The 20,173-nt window shown below is 48.0% G+C and overlaps 1 protein-coding gene across 1 annotated transcript in view; it reads left to right on the top strand.

Moving 5' to 3' along the window:
- Positions 1-17,280: 17,280 nt before the first annotated feature.
- The window catches only part of LOC104508770 (CUB and sushi domain-containing protein 2-like), a gene marked incomplete at both ends in the record, with an annotated part of 109,587 nt that continues 106,694 nt past the window's right edge, over positions 17,281-20,173 (top strand). The window contains 1 exon segment of the mRNA XM_010150497.1: positions 17,281-17,393. Within this exon segment, the coding sequence (XP_010148799.1) occupies positions 17,281-17,393 (113 nt within the window).

The following is a 20,173-nucleotide window of genomic DNA, read 5'->3' on the forward strand; positions in this document are numbered from 1 at the left end:
TCAGTAGAGGTGGTGGTTAGGGAGTAGAAATCAAGTGAAATCGGCAGGTGAGGCCTGTGTGTTGGGATTTCTGCAGGACATACTGGCTCCGTGGCTCATACAGCCCTTTCTTGGTAGGGCTGGAGCGCATCAGCCAGTGAGGTGTAGCCTCTTGTCTAAGGAGGCAGCATCACTGATAACCCGATTAACCTAATTGTAGATACCCTACCGATTGATGAGGTGGGAGTACAGTGATAGGTGGCATTTAAAATGAGTTTATTTTCGTTTCCTAAAAGCTTTCACCAAGGGAATCTCTGACATAGTTACTGCTGAGCTATTGGATGTGCTGGCACGTTAAGACAGACACAGGAGCCCTCGCTTTGCTGATGAGAATGTGCCACTTGATCCTCAGAAACAATAATTTATTTACTTGGATCGAATGCTTGGAATTCTCTCAACAACAAACTATTTTGTTACACCAGCCCCTGGAAAATGGATTTGTTTAAATAATTTACTAAAAAGGATAGGGACAGGCTTGCTTTATGCTCTTCTGCTCCAATTATTCAGTTGCTTGCTAAGTAACTGTACAGGATGTTGCAAGAACCTCTTCGGAATGTCCCTCTTGACAGGAGGAGCTGAAGGCACTAACGTTGGCTTGGGCAGGAGCGTGTTAGGGTGAGCAAAGGGGGAAAACCAAGTCTTAGTTCTTCCATAGCTTCATTGACAGAATGTTGCTGAAGGGACTTTCTTGTCCGCTGTTGGATTAGAGGAGAGCTCTGGCATTAGCTTACCGGGGAGTGCAATCTCAAAGCTTCCTGTGCAGCTTAAGCAACCAACTCCTTTTCTTTTTAAAGAGGCAAGGAGGACGGTGAGGAATTCAGTGCAGAAACGAGAACCTAACATAATAATTTGTTGCTTTAGCTGGTAGCTGGCACCTCTCACAGGGCTTTGGTAGCCTGGCAAATAAGTACATATTGCATTGCGGGAATCGCCCTGAATAGTGTGGTGTAAAATGACAGTGTCAAACCAAGTTAAGGATCTGCTTCGTTATGAGACGTTTCCCTGCAATAATCCTGGGTATCATACTTCTGGAGTCACTGTAGAAATTACCGGGGGACCACTCTGCACAAACGACTGTTTCTTCAACATCATCATTACTGCTTCTGTACTCCCTCATACGGATTCCTCTCGGCGTTTCCACAGATCATCTTTTTTGTTGTCTGTCTTTTATTTATTAGCATAACCAGGCCACAACAGTGCTGCCCTTCTGCAGAGAGGGAGGGGGGTCTGGGAAGGACTCGGTTTTTTGCAAGGACAGGATTGATGTGCTTGTTGGCAAAGGGAGGAAGGAGCTGGGCTGAGAGAAGTCACAGAGGACTGGAAAGGGCTGATGCAGTTGGTGGCATTGGTAAATTGTGAGGAGCTCCTGAAATTGCAGCATTAATATGCTGAATTGGTCTGTTATCCAGCCCATGGTCTCTGGGTAAATACAGTTCTGGACCTAGAAGAAATTTGGGACAGAAATATTCTGTCAACTGTATGAAATACAGGAAGCATGAGAACAAATAAATCAGCATGTACGTATGACTTTTCCAGAGCAAGGTCTGACCCCAGGCACGTCTAGACTTCTGAGCAGATTGCACGTGAGAAAAGAGCAGCAGATCAGGGCTTGGGGACCTGGGCTCTGGGCCATCGGCCTGTTGTGTCACCTTGGCCGCTTCCCCTTTTGCTGCTGTAGATAATTATGTACTGACCTCCTCTGTGTAAGGCAGATTTACTGATGGGCTGTCTGTGGAAGACGGAGTGCTCCCAGGCTGTTTTTCCGGGAACAGTGCCTAGCTTTTGTTTAATTTTTGCCTAGTCCCAAGCACCTTGATCAGGGGATGGGAGTATCAGAAATTAATAAGGTAAACATGTTCACAGTTGGAAACAACCCTTATCTGTATCTTTTTCCCCTCCATTCTGCTCCTTTTGAATTTGATCCAGTGTTTGACTTAACACTGGATTTCCTGCCTTTTATAGCTCTCGTTCAGAGCTTTAATAATATTTGATCTCTCTCTTTTTCTGAAGTTTTATATTAAAAGACATGTATATTTCAGTTTTATGAATCTTCAGGGAGGGCTCATTTACCGACTCTGCTTGAATGACCTTGGAGAGTAATTCAGGGTTTTTTTTTCTCCCACTGCCCCTGCAACCTCCTTGCAGGCAAAAAATATTAATGGCTTATACTGGGGACAGAGGCGTTTTCACTCCTAATAGGAAGGTGCAGAAGGGCTTTTCACAAGGCAAAGGGGCACTTACTGGAATGTGCCGCCTTCAGTGTGTGGGTTATGCCGATGCCATATCCGCGCTTCCGTGTGGGTGTAGTTGCATTCACACCTTGCTGCTGCTGTTAACCACGGCCCTTGCCGTAACGTGGCATGCTCCTGTTGCAGTAGGTCTGGATTAGGTATAAGGAAGGAATTCTTCCCGCAGAGGGTGGGAAGCACTGGGACAGGTTGCCCAGAGAAGCTGTGGATGCCCCATCCCTGGAAGTGTCCAAAGCCAGGCTGGATGAGGCTTGGAGCAACCTGGGCTATGGAAGGTGTCCCTGCCCATGGCAGGGGGTGGGACTGGGTGGGCTTTAAGGTCCATTCCCACCTAAAGAAGGCGGAAGGAGAACCGCAGCTTCTCTGGGCAACCTGACCCAGTGCCTCCCACCATAGCATGGTTTAGGCTGGAAGAGACCTTAAATTGAATCATGCAGTACAATACCCATGCCGCCTGACCCAGTGCCTCCCACCATAGCATGGTTTAGGCTGGAAGAGACCTTAAATTGGATCATGCAGTCCAATGCCCATGCCGGTGTCCAGAGGAAGATGCAGTGGGCTCGCTGAGCAGAAGATGAAGATATTCACTTCTTTTCCAGCCCCAGTGGTTATAAGTTGGATGCAGTGTGGAATATCTTTACCCCTTCCAAACTTAAGACAGAAAAAACCCAAAAAATGATCACACAGCTCAGCCCTCTCTGGGTGTTTCCTTCCTGCCTTTAGCATGCAGCAAAACAAAACATCTTTATTCCGTCTTCTACAGCAACGTGGCTCTTGTGCGTCTGTGGACTGAGGCGCCAGAATGGTGCCATCTTGTGCGCTGCCTGCCTTCCCCCTTTTGTCGATGGTGGTGGGATCGAGCCCTGAAATACTGGTTTCTCTACTGAACCTCCTATAATGAAAGGCTGCAAGAATTGGGCTTGTTCAGCCTGGAGAAGAGGAGGCTCCGAGGAGACCTCATTGCAGCTTTCCAGTACCTGAAGGGGCTACAAGGAAGCTGGGGGGGGACTTTTTACAAGGGTCTGTAGTGACAGGACAAGGGGTAACGGGGTTAAATTGAAAGTGGGGAGGTTTAGATTAGATATAAGGAAGGAATTCTTCCCGGAGAGGGTGGGGAGGGGCTGGGACAGGTTGCCCAGAGAAGCTGTGGATGCCCCATCCCTGGAAGTGTCCAAGGCCAGGCTGGATGAGGCTTGGAGCAACCTGGTCTATGGAAGGTGTCCCTGCCCATGGCAGTGGGTGGGACTGGATGATCTTTAAGGTCCCTTCCAACCCAAACCGTTCTATGATTCCTGTGTCCTTCTTGAACTGCCTCGTTTCAAGGGCATTGTTCTGAATTTCTTTTGCTCGTGCCCAGGAAGGTAGTTTTATGTAGCTTCCTATCTGAGCACGGGCGCTTGCAACTGTCAGACGGAGTTAATTATTTCTAAAGCTTAAGTTTTGGCAGCTCCAGTTTAGCACAGAAGTGATTTTTGTGATTGAGTAAGCTGTTTTAGGAGGCTAATGTCTAAGGACAGACCTTCCATGCCGCTATTAGAAAGGAGGCGGCAGAGTCTGGTTTGTGTGCGCTGCGGCGTTCGTTGGGAGGGGGAAGGTTAGGTCCTGCCCCATCCCAATGGCTGCTGGATAGTGCTGGAGTGATTCCTCGGGAGTTCTCTTCCTCTCCTGCCCCATTGTTTCTGGCACGAGAGCATGGTTAGGAAAGAGGGAGCAGAAGGAACGTTTTTCCTTAGTGGGAAGGGTGCCGTTCTGTGGGATTGGAAGGTTGAGCAAGTGCGCGAGGGTTTGGTAGGAGGGATGCAGCAACACGAGAGAATGGAGCAGCTGGAATCTGCCCCGTCCACCCACCCAAGTACCTTTCACGGAGAAAAATGTTCAGAACAACCTTTTCCCTTTTTGTTTAGAGTCTGTCTCCATTCAGAGGTTGGAGAGTTTAATGTAAAAGGAAGAAAAAAAAAGAATCCCAATTTCCAGCAAACCTCTTCAGGCTTTACAAACAGACTTTTCAGACTTTGTTGTATTGTTTGCTAATGGGATCTGTATAATTTTCCAGCAGCTGTCACATGTGGGGGGAATGCCAGTTCTGAATAAATAGAAGATTGGAAACAAATTCCCAGAAAGGCAGCTAACAAGGTCTGGAAAAGAAAATCGCCATGGAGATGAATGTAAAAGATGATGAAGGCAGACACTGGCACTATATAAACACGCGTGGCTACGGCAAGGAGGAAGGGAAACTGCTTTCTCTTGGCAGTGGCTGAGGGTTAGAACAAGAACCCGTCCCATACCTGTCATGGTAATTTTTACGCAGTGGAGGAGGCTGCTAAACGGCCGTGTTGAATCACTGTCAGGTGTTCAAGAGGGAAGAGGGCTGTGTGGTGCTTCCGCAGGAGGGTAAGGATGCCACTTCCTAGGCTGGGTGCGTGATCCTGCGGTGCTGAGTGTAAATGAGGGACAGGGTTTGGTTTGCTGTTCACAGTTGTGAAACCCAGCTGATTTGTCTGATGGGGCTTGTTCTGGGCCGGCTGAGCAGTGGTAAAACGTCATTTTTGTCCCTTGTAAAACACGCTTGCAACATAAATCTACAGTCTGGTCAAAAACCTGCTGAAGCTGATGGACATACTGCCTCTAAAAGTGTTATTGGGTCAAATTATGTCTCAGGTCTACATATTATCCCAAAAGAGATCGTGGGGTTAGACTTTGGGTAAAAATCTGGGTTTTCGCAGAGATCTGAGGTATGCGGGTGGGTGGTGATGCTGGAAGGGGCTCAGAGCTGTGCCGTGGTTTGGGTCGCCGCTGCACTTGGTGCTCTGTAGAGAGGATGCGAGAAGGCCCTTGCCTAAAGAATCGGGAGCAGGTTTGGGGCTGGAGTTTAGGGACAAAGTGCCTTCTGTGGATTTGGCTTAAAGCCGTTCTGCAGCTTTTCTTCAGTTTTGGACTTCATGCTAAATTAATACCTAGAGTAAATAAGCAGATGGTTCCAGTAAGCCCTTTTCAACAGAAATTCTAGTCTTACTGTCATCCTACTGCAATTGCAAGTCAGGAAGTAAAACAGTTTTGACCCTGATAGTTTAAAATTGTTCTGTCTGCTAAAAAGATGGGAAATGTAGTCGCTGTATGTAAATACCCAGAAGTGCTGGACCCCGTTCCATCTTGCTCTGTGCTTTCTGTGACAGGACAGTGCTTTTTTGTGGACTAAGCACACGCCAGGAACACGCAGTACAGGAAAAGAGCTGAGCACCGTGGAAGCAAGCCACCTAAGGCTGTAACTTTTGGCCAGGAGGGGTGCTGCCATCATCCAAGGTTCACGTACACTTCACAATGATCAAAATAAACCAAATTAAAACCTTCAGCCTCTTCTGAGTTGACGAGGGAGGGAACAGCTCCCTAAGCTGGATGGTGCCGCTGTCATCCATCAGTGTCCCGTACTGGAGGAACTGGTGGAGGTGATGAGGACTGGGATGCTGCGGAGCACTGGCACCCAGGGGCCGTTCATCACTTGGTTAGTTCAGACTTTTGCCTGGAGCAGCAGCCACTAGACCTGACTTACACCTTTCTCCTGGGGCTTTGCCACCTCACCTCGTTACACAGCCCGCCGGTTCCCTTCATCTTTAAAAGCGAGGCAGAAGTACTGTGCCTGTAAAGAGGTGTCTCAGTATTTGGAGTGTGTGTGTGTTATTATTTATTGTCAGCATTAACCTGCGGTTTTATGTCAGAACACTGGTAACATTTGCATCCCTCTGTGCTAAATGTGAAGCCAGAAAATAAGTCCTTGCTTCAGGGAACTCGAAGTTTCTGGATCCTTTCTTCCTGATGGTGCTTTGCATTTTGTGATTTCTACAGCCATGACTGCTGTAATTACAGGATGGCTTCGTGGACCTGTCAGTAACGTAAGCTTCGGTTCCCAAATCTTGTTTTCTCCTGGTTTCTCTGACTTCTTGCTATGCTCTAGAAGAGCCTTTGTAGAAACTACAAGAAAACAAATGAAAAAGGAAGGAGAGTAATCTTTAGACATGGCACGTGGGCTGGTTTGGTGACAGCTGGTGACACCTGACTCACTGTGGTGCCTGATACAAGACTTGAGGCTAAAATCTTGGCTGTGGTGGTAAACCTCGTGAGCATCCTTTTGGGACTTCAGAGAGGTCACGGTCTTTTGCGTGTGAGCGCGTGCCTTCTGCCCCTCTTCTAAAGATGCTTTTTCTTCAAGAGCCTGAAAGGTGATCAGGGCAGGCTTGGATACGTCCCTTTTTAATTCTTGAATGCCTAACTAATGCTTGAGGAAAGCATACCCGCAAGGAGAACACACTGCGGGCAGTGCCGGGCTGTAAGGGCAGAGTCCACAGGAGGAAATAGGACAGTCATGGACTTGTGTGCCTGGTCCGAATGGGGCTGAGCTTCAGTCTAAACTCCAGTTGTCACTTAAGCTCAGCATCTTCCGCTACTAACGTGGCCCTGTGAAGCTGGGCAGTGGAAGGCAGTGTCAGTTCAGTGAGTTTTGGTGAGGTGACCTGATGGTGCACCAGCTCCCAGAGGAAGCCGCTTCCGTGGCTGGTGGGCTGGAAAACTGGGAGGCTGAAATCTGGATCGTCTCTCAACTTCTTCGTGTCAGCCTGCAGAATTCTGTGGGCTGAATGTTGTGCAAACATGCCCCATGGCTTTCCAGCCTAATCTGTCAATAAAGTCCATGTTTAATGGCACTTAAGTGCTTTGTTAGACTGACAAAAGACATGAGTGTATCTGTGCGTGCGGTGATGGAAATGGTTGTTATTTATCTAGTAATAAATATAGTCTCTCTTGTTATCAACACATGTAACTGCCTACACTGAGAAAAAACAATCTCTGTAGCACTGATGGTAAGGCAGAAAGGGTTTAGAGAAAATTGCAATAAAGCTGTAGCGGATTTCTGTGGGGGATTTGCAGTGCAGCATTAGGAAGCTTCAATTGCATTAGCCGTTCTTCTCTTGTGTTGAATTAGTGTTTGTTTTCTCCTGAATAGAATAAACATAATCATGTTTGTTACCTCTTTTTTTGGTATGACTGGAGCTATTTCCATTGTAAAAGTATTAAGGTAAGTACTTTCATGTAATAAAACACACCCGTTTCAGCAATGTGGTCTCCTCCTGCAGCACCGACCATCACAGTTGATGGGACTCTGCTCTTGCAGTCTGGCTTTTCTGAGCCATAAAGAAACCCCTTTTGCTCTGTCAGCTAGACCGGGTTGCTCTAAGCCTCATCCAGCCTGGCCTTGGACACTCCCAGGGATGGGGCATCCACCGCTTCTCTTGGCAACCTGTCCCAGTGCCTCCCCACCCTCTGCGGGAAGAATTTCTTCCTTACATGTAATCTAAACCTACCCCCTTCCAGTTTTTCATGTGTGTATGTGTACGCAACACCCTGTCTGTATATCTATTAACTGTAAGAAACCATTTACTTGTAGGGGTTGAGCATGTGCATAAATAACTGCTAAATGTAATAATTCCTCAGGGACCATCTTACCTGTTGAATTGCTCTGCTGTGACAGTTTCAGAAATGCATGTGGACTAGTGAATCACTTCTTTCATTAAAGTGACCATAATTAATCTAGCATAGAGATCCCAGAGAATTCAGACTAATGAGAGACTGAAATAATTTTGAAACATTTCACAGGTTAAGGAAAACAGCAGGGAAATGAGATTGTCAGATCCCCTGTTCAGTGTAAATTAGTTTGGCTCTGTCTCCAGTGGAGCTGCATCAACTCGAATCAGCTGAGGATTTGGTTTACACTCTTTTAAAGGTGAGCTGGGGAAGTGTCATTTAAAAAATGAATTAAAAACTTCAGTGTAAAGGTTCCTGGAAAAAAAAAAAAAGGTATTGATTTGGGGTTAGCCAGCAAATTTATCTGGGAGCAAGCAATAATTAAAGTTGATGTCACTGACTGAAGTTTTGCTCCTGCATGGAAACACTTCCATCTTTCAGTGAAATGCAAAAAAAAGAGGGGGGGGAAAAAAAAAAGAGTAAGCAATCTGTGAGTGATAACTAATCAGATTTCCCTTCCAGCACCAACTTTTAGAAGGAGCAAAGGCAGATACCAGTACGACTGGGAGGCTTTGGGAGTGATTTGTGGCTCTCAGGGCTAAAGCTCAGTTCTGTTGTTAAAAGATCAGTGTAGCTCCACTCTCAAAACAAGGTGGCAGAGGCTTTGAGGTCAAAAGTGCTGTGACCTAGTTATATCAGGAGAGGGATTTACCCTTAAGCTGCATCGAAGAACTAAGGCTGAGGTGAAATCCGAATCAGATGATTTCTTTTCTTGAGTCAGTCATGGTGCCATTCCCTGGACAGGGTTGGTTTTGAGCAGATCCTTCATATTCTATCATTCCCAATAATCACAAGCTGGTCTGGTGTCACCACGTTCACTGCAGTTTGTAGGATCACAGAATCACAGAGCGATTTGGGGTTGGGAGGGACCTTAAAGCCCCCCCAGTGCCCCCCCCTGCCATGGGCAGGGACACCTTCCATAGCCCAGGTTGCTCCAAGCCTCATCCAGCCTGGCCTTGGACACTCCCAGGGATGGGGCATCCACAGCTTCTCTGGGCAACCTGTCCCAGTGCTCCCCACCCTCTGCGGGAAGAATTCCTTCCTGATGTCCCATCTCCATCTCCCTCTTTTCGTTTAAACCCGTCACCCCTTGTCCTGTCACTCCCTGCCCTTGGGAAAAGTCCCCTCAGCTTTCTTGTAGGCTCATGATACATCTGAAGGTGCCAAGAAGTTTCATTTCTAGAATAACCTCTCCTCCTAAGCAGGTTTTCATTCCTTTTGGAAAAGGAGGAGAGTATTGCCTCTCTTGCAGAAAACGACCCTATTTAAATCTGTCCCTGGGGTTAAGATGGCCCTTGAGCCCCACTGTGGGTCTTAGAAATGTGCTGATGGTGGAAGGACTCCAAAGCCCCTCTTCTGAGGCGCTAAGTCCTTCATCTGCTGACGAGACCCAAGCCTGGCTGGTCAAAAAAGTTCATTGGCCGTGTTTCCAAACTGCTGCTTACACAGTGCTCCGTAGTCAGGAGTCTCTTGGGATTTACATGTCAAACAGCCCGGCGCTTGCCGAGGAGTGGGGTGACATGGGAGGCTGCTCTCTCGCTGCATTTTCTGAGCATCTCCTAGGCTCGTGTAGCTGCTTCCGAAACCCAGTTAAGATGCAGGTGTGTCCTTCCCATCCCCACAGCTTTCAGTGAGGGACAATAACTTGATCTAATTACTCATTTTCCTTGTAAAAGCCCATTGTGATGGGATGTCTCTTGCGACCGAAAAATGAGGTCTAGAGGTGCTTAAGTATACTTTGTTTAAGAGAGCAGACATGCTGAAATAAGATGTTCAGAATTAATGGGGCAGCTCTCATGGTAATTTGAGTAGAGGTTTGGATGAAAAGTTAAAAATACAGGTGAAGTGAATAATAATGCACAGAGAATAGAAGAGCTTCTGCAATGTGTCCCCTTGTTGGACGGAAAGGAAAATGAATCTCTGAATAGTTGGAATGCTCCGGTGTAAAAACGACTGAGGAAACGGTCTCTCTGCCGAGGGGGATGTGGTGGAGCTGCGGAGCGGCGCTGGGGGTGCCGGGGTTTGGACTGGTGTCAGTGCCCTGGGCAGCTTGGGTTAAACTGAGCATCTGCCGCCCCAGGTTTCAGCGGTTTGTGTACGTGTGTATCGGTCTACGAAGGCTCCGGGAGCACACGCTCTTCTTTTTAAACCTTCTGCCGACTCTGAGTGTCGGGTGGTGTTACGCTTGCTGTGACTGCTCTGTCCTGCCATGAAATGCTGCTGGGATCTCTCCTACTCCCTGCAGCCACATTGACTGCAGTGCGTCCCATTTTGGGTTAGTCTTAAAACACAGCCGTGGCAGGAGACGGTGCAGCTGTCTTCTGGGAAGGTCCAGGATCAAGATTCAGCCTCAGCGGTGGAGTTGGAGACTCGAGGAGGACGCGGTGTCTGTCCTGGACTGGCTGACGCTCCGCAGGCGCGTAGATCAGTCATGCGTGTGCCACGGGGATGTGAGGAGAAGTTGAAGAGGAGTCGCCTTGTACTCTGCTGCTGAGAAATCCCACCCTGGAACTGGGAAGCCCTGTGCACGGTGGTGTAGGAGCGCAGAGCAAAAGGCTGGTCTTGGGGTCCCTTTTGGTAGAGCATGAACAGCGCGACAACACGCGTGTGCTCGGACCTGCCCTACGAATCAAGGGTTTGTGGTCCCCTGGCAGACCCTAACCCAGACCAGTTGCCAATAAAAATCTTTATTTAAATTCTGAGGCTGTTGGAAAAGGCAATGCATTGAAATTCCTGGTAGCCCTTGTGCAGGGGGAAGTGCTGCGGAATTGCTGTTGAACTTGCAGTTAGCCGAGGGAAGGGCACCGCGTGGGCAGCTTCCAGGGTCTCTTCCCTGACCGCTGGCCTTCCAGAAGGCACGTCCTGGCTTGGAACACTCGGGAGCATTAATTCCAGGTGCCTGCAGAGGTTTGGGATTGGACGTACTTGTGAAAGGGGAAACGGGGGAATCCTGGGCTGAGTTCAGCCCTTCACAAGTTGTGTGTCGCTGGTGTCTCTCAGGCCGTTGCCGAGTCAGTCCCAGGAAGGTCTGAAGGTGCCAGTTACTGAATGTCCTCTCAGGAAAGTTTTTGTGGAAGTTTAAAAGCTCAGAGCGGGACTCCCTGTCCTGGGCTGGTGTCGGGGTGACATCCTCTCTGAGGCTCAGCGTGCTTTCTGTTAACAGACGAACCAAAACGAGAGTAGCTTAACACAAAACCAAGCAGCCCCAGTGACGTTCCTTTGCCTTTTATCTGTTTGGGCTCCCTGAAGCTGGTGCCTGGCCGCATCCTGATCCTGGACAGCACCGGGGAACGTGTGCCTTGACTGCCTGCTTAAATCTCTAAGTGACGCTGGACATAATGCGGTTTGGAGGGGAGTTCTTACCTTGCGTTGTGACCTTCCACTCCTCTGCAGTTGGTTTCTGTGGCATCCGCACAGTGAATTGCTCGGCTCTTTGGGTTCTTGAAGGAGTACTGCGGTCAAATTCATGCTAATTGAATTTCCGGGTGCTTAAAATTGGATCTTCTGTCGGCAAATATCTCCTTCCACTAGTCCAGTGCTACTAGCTAGCTTTCTGACGTTTTATTGATCTTCCTTTTTCCTTTCTTTCTCTCCACGTGGAACCAAATTAAAGCAGGAATTGGGATTGTAAATAGATAATGGTGCATGAATGCAGATTAATCAGGGCCATCCATGTACAGTAACTCTGATTGTGCCAGGGAGGAATGGCTGAGTGAGTGATATAAATGTTTAATGCCCGAGTCCAATGTGAAGGACAAGAGCAAGAAAAGAAATAAAGCAAATAGTTTAGTTGAGAAAACCACACTCCACTGCTTTTGCTCAAAAGAGGCGTTTTGATACCATTAACCTTTCTGTATTACACAATAAAGGAATTGGAGGAGCAGCGTTTAATGCGGAGGCTTCAATTTCACTTAAGAAAAGATGCCTTAATGTTCCGGTTAAAAACAATATTGGAGAGCATTTGGGATAGAAGCAGTTGCTTGAGATGCATCTTTCACAGGCCATCTGAATTCTGAAATTCTGCAAATGCTGCAGGTCTCTCTGGGCAAGAATAATGGACTCACAACTGCCTGCTCGCCGGGGAAACGGCTGGTTAAGGAGCACGGTGGAAGTTAGGGGTGCGTGGCTGTGGGGCTTGTTTTCCTGGAAGTTGAGATGCTCAGGAAGGTAAATAAACCCTGTTCTTGGTACAGCAGCAGGAAGCCTTCACGCAGTGCTCCAAGCCTGTGTCCACAGCGAGTTAATCCGCTTGGAAGCAGCGGGTAGCGCCTGCCGTGCTCGGCTTTCTCTCGGTGCTTTCCAAACCTGGACTCACGTCGGTTCGTGTCTTCTGCGTACGTTGGGTCTCTCCTGAGGAAGTCCTCTCCGCCCTGTCGATACGGCAAACAGCGGGGACCTGCGGCCTCGTCACAGATGCGTGTGACTGAACTGCTCCGCTGACCTCGTGGAACCGCGGAGTGACCCAGCTGCTGCCCCCAGGGCAGTTGGGGCTTTTCCTCTCCGCTCAGAGAAGCTGAGATTAGGCTGGTTGTCACGTTCAAAGCCTTCTGTCTGCGTGGGGGCAGGACAGACGCTTGCGCTTCCCCTTCTTCTGGAGTATTTACCTGTGGAGACGGCCGTGGGGAGCCGGGAGCCTGCTGTCCTCAAAGCTCCCCGCGCGTCTACTCCGGCAGACGCGGCTTTTGATGTCTCTGTATCACAGAGGAGCGCGACGTAAGGAGCTCAAATCTGTTCTCTATCCGCTGCGCACAGGATGAGCCTGAATTATAGGAATTATAGCCTGAATTATAGCCTGAATGACAGGATCAGTCAAGCTTAGACATCAAGAAAATAACGTATTTTTAAGTCCTCACTACTGTTGAGTATTTGGGAAGCTGTTAAATGCTCTTCAAGCAATTACAAGAGTTCTTAAATTTTCTGAGCGCTGATTTCTGTGCGCTGGTTGCTTGACATTGGTGTTGAAGACACTTGGAACTTGATCAAATTTGTTAAATCTCTTACAGGGCCTGCACTGTTTGCCATCTTCTAACAGGTTCATTCACATGCAAAGTGTTCACTGTGGTTCAACAGGAGCTTTTGCTTTCAAGGGCCTCTGGGTAGAGCACAAGCCCAGGTGTCCAAAAACATGGCCCTGTGGGACTCGAGTGAAGACATGGGTGAAATGGCATTGAGAGGAGGGCTGTTCCCCAGATCCTCAGCCACCGGGTCAGGGAGACAGAGGAAAGAGCCTGTTTCTCACCCAACCTTCCTGCCCTCTGCGTCTTCTCTGGTTGCCTCCAGACTCAAAAAGGCAGGAACTGTGGAAACAAATTTTTGGGGTGGAAGCTCAGTTCGTCTCTTTCTCCAAGTGACTCTTAAGATGATGCTTGATATAAATTGGGTACCAAATTTCCCTCAGTGAGCAGTGATTATTGATTTTACTTTAAAACCGGCTCTAACGTTGCTACTTAGTCATTCTAAAGCTTTAGATTTCAGTGAACGTGTTGCCGTATTCAGGAAGCTGAATATTTAATCAAGTGATTCATGTCTCCTGGTGATGGCAGGAAGAATGGGGTATGGAGGGGGAGAATGGACATGGAGGAACTTGAGAAGTTTTGCAAATTACTAACAGACTTATGTGAAAAAAGAAAGAAAAATCTGGGATACTGAAGAATGCAGTGGCAGAGGTCCACAATAGAAGGGCTTTTATTTACGAGACTCACTGGACTGTTAGAAATGCAATCGTTTGCTGGGCCGATGGCAGGCGTTGAACATGCAGAGCACATAATGTAGCGCACAAGTATGCCGGGGAATGTGGAAAGGCGGTTCAGGCTTTAATTAGCTCTATGCATTTCTCAGTCTCTGCAGCGTAGCTCCTCCTTTTTCTTGAAGACAGCTCGGCAGGATTGGGTTGATAAAGAAAAATAATGTGACCTTGGGAAGCTGGCGGTGCCAGCGTTGCGTACGCCGTGTCACAGCGCCGTGGGCGTTCCCCTCTGAGCGCTTGTCGCAGCCTTTGTCGTCTGCCGTGTTGTCTGAGGCCGCTGTCACTCTGCCCGCGGGTTTAGCAGTGCTCACGGGAGCTGCCGGCGTTATCCCCATGCCCAGGTGGGTCGGTGGGAGCTCCGGCAGCAGTCTTGGGGTGTTTCTCTGGTTTTTGTGATTGCTGTTGGCTCTTGCCTGCTGAGCATCCTTCCCATTCCATTTGAGATTCAGCAGCAGCAGCCAGGACATTTGCATTCAAAGACCATGCAGCTGCTTCGGTTCAACTGTGTTTGTCTGTAATTAAATATTCCATTATCAATTAACCATTAATGCTTTCTAATGATTATTTTAAACCTGTGGGAGCCTTATGGTGAAAAGCTTGTAGTTAACCGCAGGTGAGCGTGATGTTTTCCATGGAATGCCTGGCTCTAGCCATGCTGTTTCTTAGCCTTCAGAACACTCCTGCCCCTGACCAGGCTGGTGCTGGGCAGTCTGCGTTTCAGTGGGAATGGACCCTTCCTCCTCCAGTTGTCCACCTGCAGACTCGGGGTGCAGCTGGGGAGGAGGGATCGGAAGGCCAGGATGCTCTTTTCCTGGTTGTGCGAAGCGGCCTGCCCGCTGGCTGAACCCGGTGAGACGGGAGAAGGTGCAGCTTTGGGGTTAAAGCGTTCCCACCTTCAGCGCTGCAGGAAGGGTGGTCGGTTTTTTCTCCGTCGGGCACTGCATGCATGTAGGTTCACAACCGCCGTGGGGCTGGGAGGAGCAATAGCATTCCCAGATTAAATATTCCTGTTGTAGCGCATGGGTATTTCCCTCCTTGGGGCGTAGGAGGGGGCTGGGAGCTCAGTGCAGATATAGAGCCTGAAGTGTCTCTGCAGGCAGTTAAACTAATCAAAAACTAAGGCCTTAATTTTCCTGAACTTACTCCCTTCAGGAGGTCCCATTTAACTGGAATCAGTTAAAAACCCCACAAATATCCCAAACCCATGCTTCCACATGCTGCATGGTGTGTTTCCATGTGCTTGTCCCAGTGCTGTCACTGGGATTCCTGATGCTTGGCCGTGCTGGGCTGACGGTTGGACCCCATGACCTTCAAGGTCTTTCCCAACTAGAACAGCTCTGTGATTCCAAGGTGCTCTGCCCCTGGGGCGTTTGGGTTCAGCCTGGGGTGTGGGACAGCGGAGGCAGCTTCTCCCTTTGCCGTGTTGGTGTGTCTCAGCTGGTGCCCCAGTTCCAAACTGGGGCTGGATGCCGATGACCGGCAGGACCGGGGATCTGAAATAGCTCCAGATATCGCAACCTGACGTTAACAATGAGCTGCTTAACTTCAGGAATAAAGGGGATAGGAAGATAAAAGGGAAAAAAAGGAGTCTGTTAGGCTGGAGCCCTAGAGAATAGTGTCTTTTTGTGTGCTGAGAGTTGGAGCAGTGGTGTGTATGGAAATGAGGACCTGATAGTGATTTCTTGGCTGATTTAGTCCTTTCAAAAAGCTGTCAATGTCTTAAGCAAAATGACATATGGTGCTGATGAAAATTTCCATGCAGGAAATTCAGGGAACCATTTTCCTTCACCCTAAATATTCCCTATTTCTTTATAGCGCTGCAAAGTGGGTGCAAAGCGCTGTGGTTATGATTGATTATTTTTCTCTACTCCTGCTTTTGCCTTCAGTAATTATTTATGCTGTGGCAGAGGTAGCAAGAAGTGTAATCCATTAATTTTTCTAATTGATTTTCAAAGTGTCAATTCATGCAGCGGGTAGAACTGTAGCGCTTCATGTACGCGGAATCCTTGGAAGTTAATAGTGGGCTGGTCACGTTCCTAAAATAAAGTCTGTGTGCAGGTAGGTGACTGGTCTGCAGGCTACTGAATCCACTTCTTGAAAGGATGTGCATATTAAAGAAATGGGATGAGGGGACAGGGGAGTGAAATTCTACCTCATTCAGGCGGGTTAATTTTATTGTTCTCTAGTTCTTATACCGGGCAATTGAATTACTCTGCTCTCCACAGTTATGAAAGTGAAATTTGGAGCTGCATACCTAGAGATTATTGCTGAGAACTTTGACTGTTGATTCAGAATGAATAATAAAATAGCCTTCAGGGGTAAGAGTATTAAGTTTAAACATGTTGTCATAACAACCGGCCATAGTAACCTTTTCAGAATGGGTTCTAGGCATCCCTTGTTTGATCTCGGCCCAGGAGATGTTTGTTTGCACTTAATTATTTGAAAAAGCTTCGGATTAAATTGGTTCGGCTGTCTTTTGAGTCGTCCAAGGAGGGCAGAATGCCACGTAGAATCCAATTTTGCAACACCTTGTGTTTCACAGCGGGTCTGCAAAACTGCGACGGAAATAATCAACAGAGAGGTGATCGGGAGCGATCTCCAGCAATTTACAGCATAGTGCTGTGTAATTACGCAGGATTCAGCCACCAGATGATCCGAGGTTTGAAGTTTGTACTGTAGGTGGCAGAGATGCATTAGTTCGGCAGCGCAGTGTCGTTCAGGAGTGGAGCGGGGTTGCAGCGCCGTTCGCCTGCCGCCCGTGAGCACGCTGCTGCGCAGCCTCCTGCCTCCCCGCTCTGCGCCCTGCCAAGAGGCAGGTTCACCTTTGGAGGTGTTGGTTGGGCGAAGGGCTTCACAAGCGTTTCCTAGGCTGTCAGTTCCGCTGTTGAAAACGTGTAGTAATAAACTCTGAAGTGTCCTTTGAATGGAATAGATTTCCAGCATCCTTTTACCTTCATCTAAAAAAGCATAGGTATTGGAACGCCAGTAATTTTTAAATAAGTGACCGTCTGTGATTAAAAAACTAAGTGGGCTTTCATAGCAATAATAGGATTCCATAATGGTTTCTGTCATGGTAGTGTTCTCCTTAGCATGGCTGATGTTCCTGTTGGCTCCATTCACGGGTGCTGTGACTTGGGTAAACTCTGTTCCAGACTGAGGCTTGGCATGTGAGAACGCAGCCAGGAATTGCGATCTGGAGTTCAATAAAGCAAACAGCACAACACCTTAAAAAAAGAAGAGTATAGAGAGGGGTGAAGCGAGCAGTTGCCGAAGGCCTGCTGATGGGCTGCAGAGCTTTCCACCTCATGTTTGATGGTTGTAATCTTCTCCAGGTTGGGACAGATCACAAATCACTGCTTCTGGCTGGCTATTGCCAATGAAAGAAAATCGTTCTTCCAATCCTTTCTGTCCCTCAGTTAAAATAAACTTTTCTATCTCATTGCTTTTATCAGGGTTAACCAAATGTCAAGAGAGGGACTGAGTAAGGTTAGAGGCAAGCTCCTCGTGCACATGTAGGAACAACCCGGGCTGCGTGGGGTGCGTTCTGTGAGCGTGTGGTGCTCGTTCAGGGTTTCCTACACTTGTGTAGGAGGAGGATCACCTGGAAGGGCAGGAATTTGGGGTATAAGTCACAGTCAGACTAACATTTGGCCGTTGTTGCTTGGTTTCTTGCAGGTTTACTGGAATGAATTTGCCTGCCCCGGTTATCAGCAGCAAAAACTGGCTGCGGCTTCACTTCACATCAGATGGCAACCACAGGCAGAAGGGGTTCAGTGCCCAGTATCAAGGTGAGTGCTTACTGCCCAGGCTCGCTATTCCCAGCGTGTGTTTAGCCAAACTTCTTTTATTTTCTAGGAATATACGCTTAACTTCCTGCATGATTCCTCCTGTATCCTCCTAACGTGCGTTTTCCAGCTGGGCATCCGGGTGTTGTTGTGTGGAGAGCTGCTGTTGGCAGTTGCTGGGAATACTGAGAGCTACAGGAATATTAACACGCGCCAAACGCTTCGTTAGTAGAGGTGGATGTTCCTTTCCCTGCAGTTTTGCAGACGGTGCCGTGTGGGATACGGGAACACGGACAGGGTGCACCGGGCAAAGGGCAGCCTCGAGTCCCCAAGGACTCTGGTTGCATTTCCACTCCGCTCACATGAGCTGTAACTGGGCCTGTTCGGAATGAGGTGCACCCTGTTCCGCACTTACTGGTCACCCCTGGCCGGATGGGTTTCGGGGGTGGGATCTGAAGGTGCTGTTGAGTGGGAGGAAATGCTGTGGCATACGAGTCAGGCAGAGAAAAAAGGCTGTTCCGTGGGAGGGTTGTAGGCAGCCGTGGGCAAGTGCAGCTCCCTGCATCCTGCGCGGGATCAAGTGGGCCCTGAAACAGGTGGGTTGGAGTGGATTCCTCAGAACTGGTCACACCATTCTTTCCAAGGACTTTGAAGGACTTTGAGTGCAGTGGTGTAGCATTGCAGGCAGGCACTCTGCAGGCAGGATCAGGGATCCGTGAAGCAGGGAAGGATCAGGAATGACGGCCAGTTCCTCATCCACCTTCCAGAGGTTTGGGTCAGTATAGTTCGTGTGCTCCAAAGGTAGAAACTGGGCTTCAAGGAGAAAAAGTGCCGTAGCACCTAGACTAGCAGGAACAAAGGGAAAGGGAGAGGAATTCTCTTCCATAGATCTGCAAACCTGCCCTGTTTGTTCCATTTGTTTCACCCTTGCAGTGTTGTCGCGGCCTCAACGTGGGCTTTGCTTTATGAATCATCATTGTTATTTAACTTCCCTTGCTTTCCTTTAACATATAAATTACTTTAAATTGTTAGGAAAAAAAAACCCTTTGTTTTTTCTGTGTGACAACAGGCTGCCTGCAGCCGATGGCTTTTGATATGACATTTTCCTTTGCTGGCATGATTGCTGCTTTCTATTAAAACACCTGTCTGAATCATCCTTTTTTCTTAAATAGAAACATAAAGATTAATGTTATAATTTCCTCTGATTAGATAAATGTCAGGGGGCTCTAATCTAGCACACTCCTTGGAAACTGTTATGTTAGATAGAATGAACTGTGCTTTTGTGTGTTGAGTGTTTCAAAGATGACCTTAAAAATGTGCTCCTGGAATGACATTGAAGCAGGACCTCTGTCCAGCTGGCAGAAGGAATCTGACACTCGTTCTTCACAGACTCACTGGTTTTTGTGGAGCTTGTTGGGCTCTTTCCGTCTGTTAGGAAAGATTTTGATACTGGAAGAAAAATAAAACAAGAAACAAAGTAAAAAAACCCCGGGGATAAAGGCAGGGTTTTTGCAGTCAATGGGGTCTGTGTCCATAGAACATTAAAGATGCCAAAATGACTTCAAAAAATCAGCATAACCGTGTTCAGAGGAACATGACCTTGTTTGAACAGAAGTGTTGTAATGTGGGTAGATGAGTGCATACACAGTAGGATGTGCAATGCCGTATAGAGTAGAGCAACTAGAATGTGTTTCTGAGCCGTGGAGATGATAGCAGACCCCAGGATTGTGCAGGACAAGGAAGAGAGGGTTAGGATGAATCCAGCTCTCTGAAGACATGCACGTGTCTCATTTATCAACGTTCTGTGTCCTCTGAGGCAGTCTCTGGCTTTGCTGATAATCTCTAAGAAAGTAATTGCCCTTCCAGTTTGTTTAGCATTGATACTTTGTTTTAGCAGAATGTCTTCCACGTGGGTTCCCTTTCAGCTCTTCCTAATCCCTGCCCTGCTTTGGAAATCTCTTTATGAATGGAAAAGCTTAGTTAGATACCATCATCCTGTATGCAGGTTGTCGTTACGCTGAAAACAGTAAATCCGTTCCCTTCCAGGGAGGGTTAAAATATTTTTCCATTTCCTTTTCCCTTTCATGTAAGATGAATCTTGCATTCTTGCAAACACTTTTCTCCCCACACCCCATAAAAGCAAATCAAAGCCACTGAAGAGAAATTGGTGCATCCATAGTTTTTTTTTTTTTCCTTCCTCCCACTCCCTCTGCCTTCCCAGAAACGTGCCGTGTGCCTGCAGGTGGTAGGAAAAGGAGCAGGAAGTTCCTTGCTCGGGACAGGTGATGGCACAGGGGTTAGAAGCCAGGTATCCCCTGTATCCACCAGCGATAAGGTACTGGGAGTGGGGTAAGGAAAAAGCTGCTGGGTTTCAAATGGTGCTGAACAGATCAGCATAATGCTCTGCCTGCTGCAGTCCCTCTCTCCACATACTTTATTACATGGGTTGGATCCCAAATTGCTTTTTAGCTGATTGTTACCAGCACATAATCGCATCGTTTATTGATCCCCTCCCCGTTCCGGCCCCTTCTCTCCTCCACCCACAGGTAGAACGATGAACGGGGCGAGTTCCAGCCCGTGGCACAGTGCAGAACACCAGCCGACCTGCCCTCTTGAACAGGCCGTGCTGCACCACATCAGGGGCTCCTCAGAATGTGTATATATCTATAAATATTTATGCTTGATTTCTGACAGATCTGCCAGTCTTTATCTTGGGTTCCACCTTTTTCTGGGTGCTGCGCAGCCGTGTGCAAATGGTTGCATCTGGGGGAAAGTGTTTCTCT

This window comes from Eurypyga helias, unplaced genomic scaffold (assembly GCF_000690775.1).
Source record: "Eurypyga helias isolate BGI_N326 unplaced genomic scaffold, ASM69077v1 scaffold644, whole genome shotgun sequence".
NCBI classification, from domain to species: domain Eukaryota; kingdom Metazoa; phylum Chordata; class Aves; order Eurypygiformes; family Eurypygidae; genus Eurypyga; species Eurypyga helias.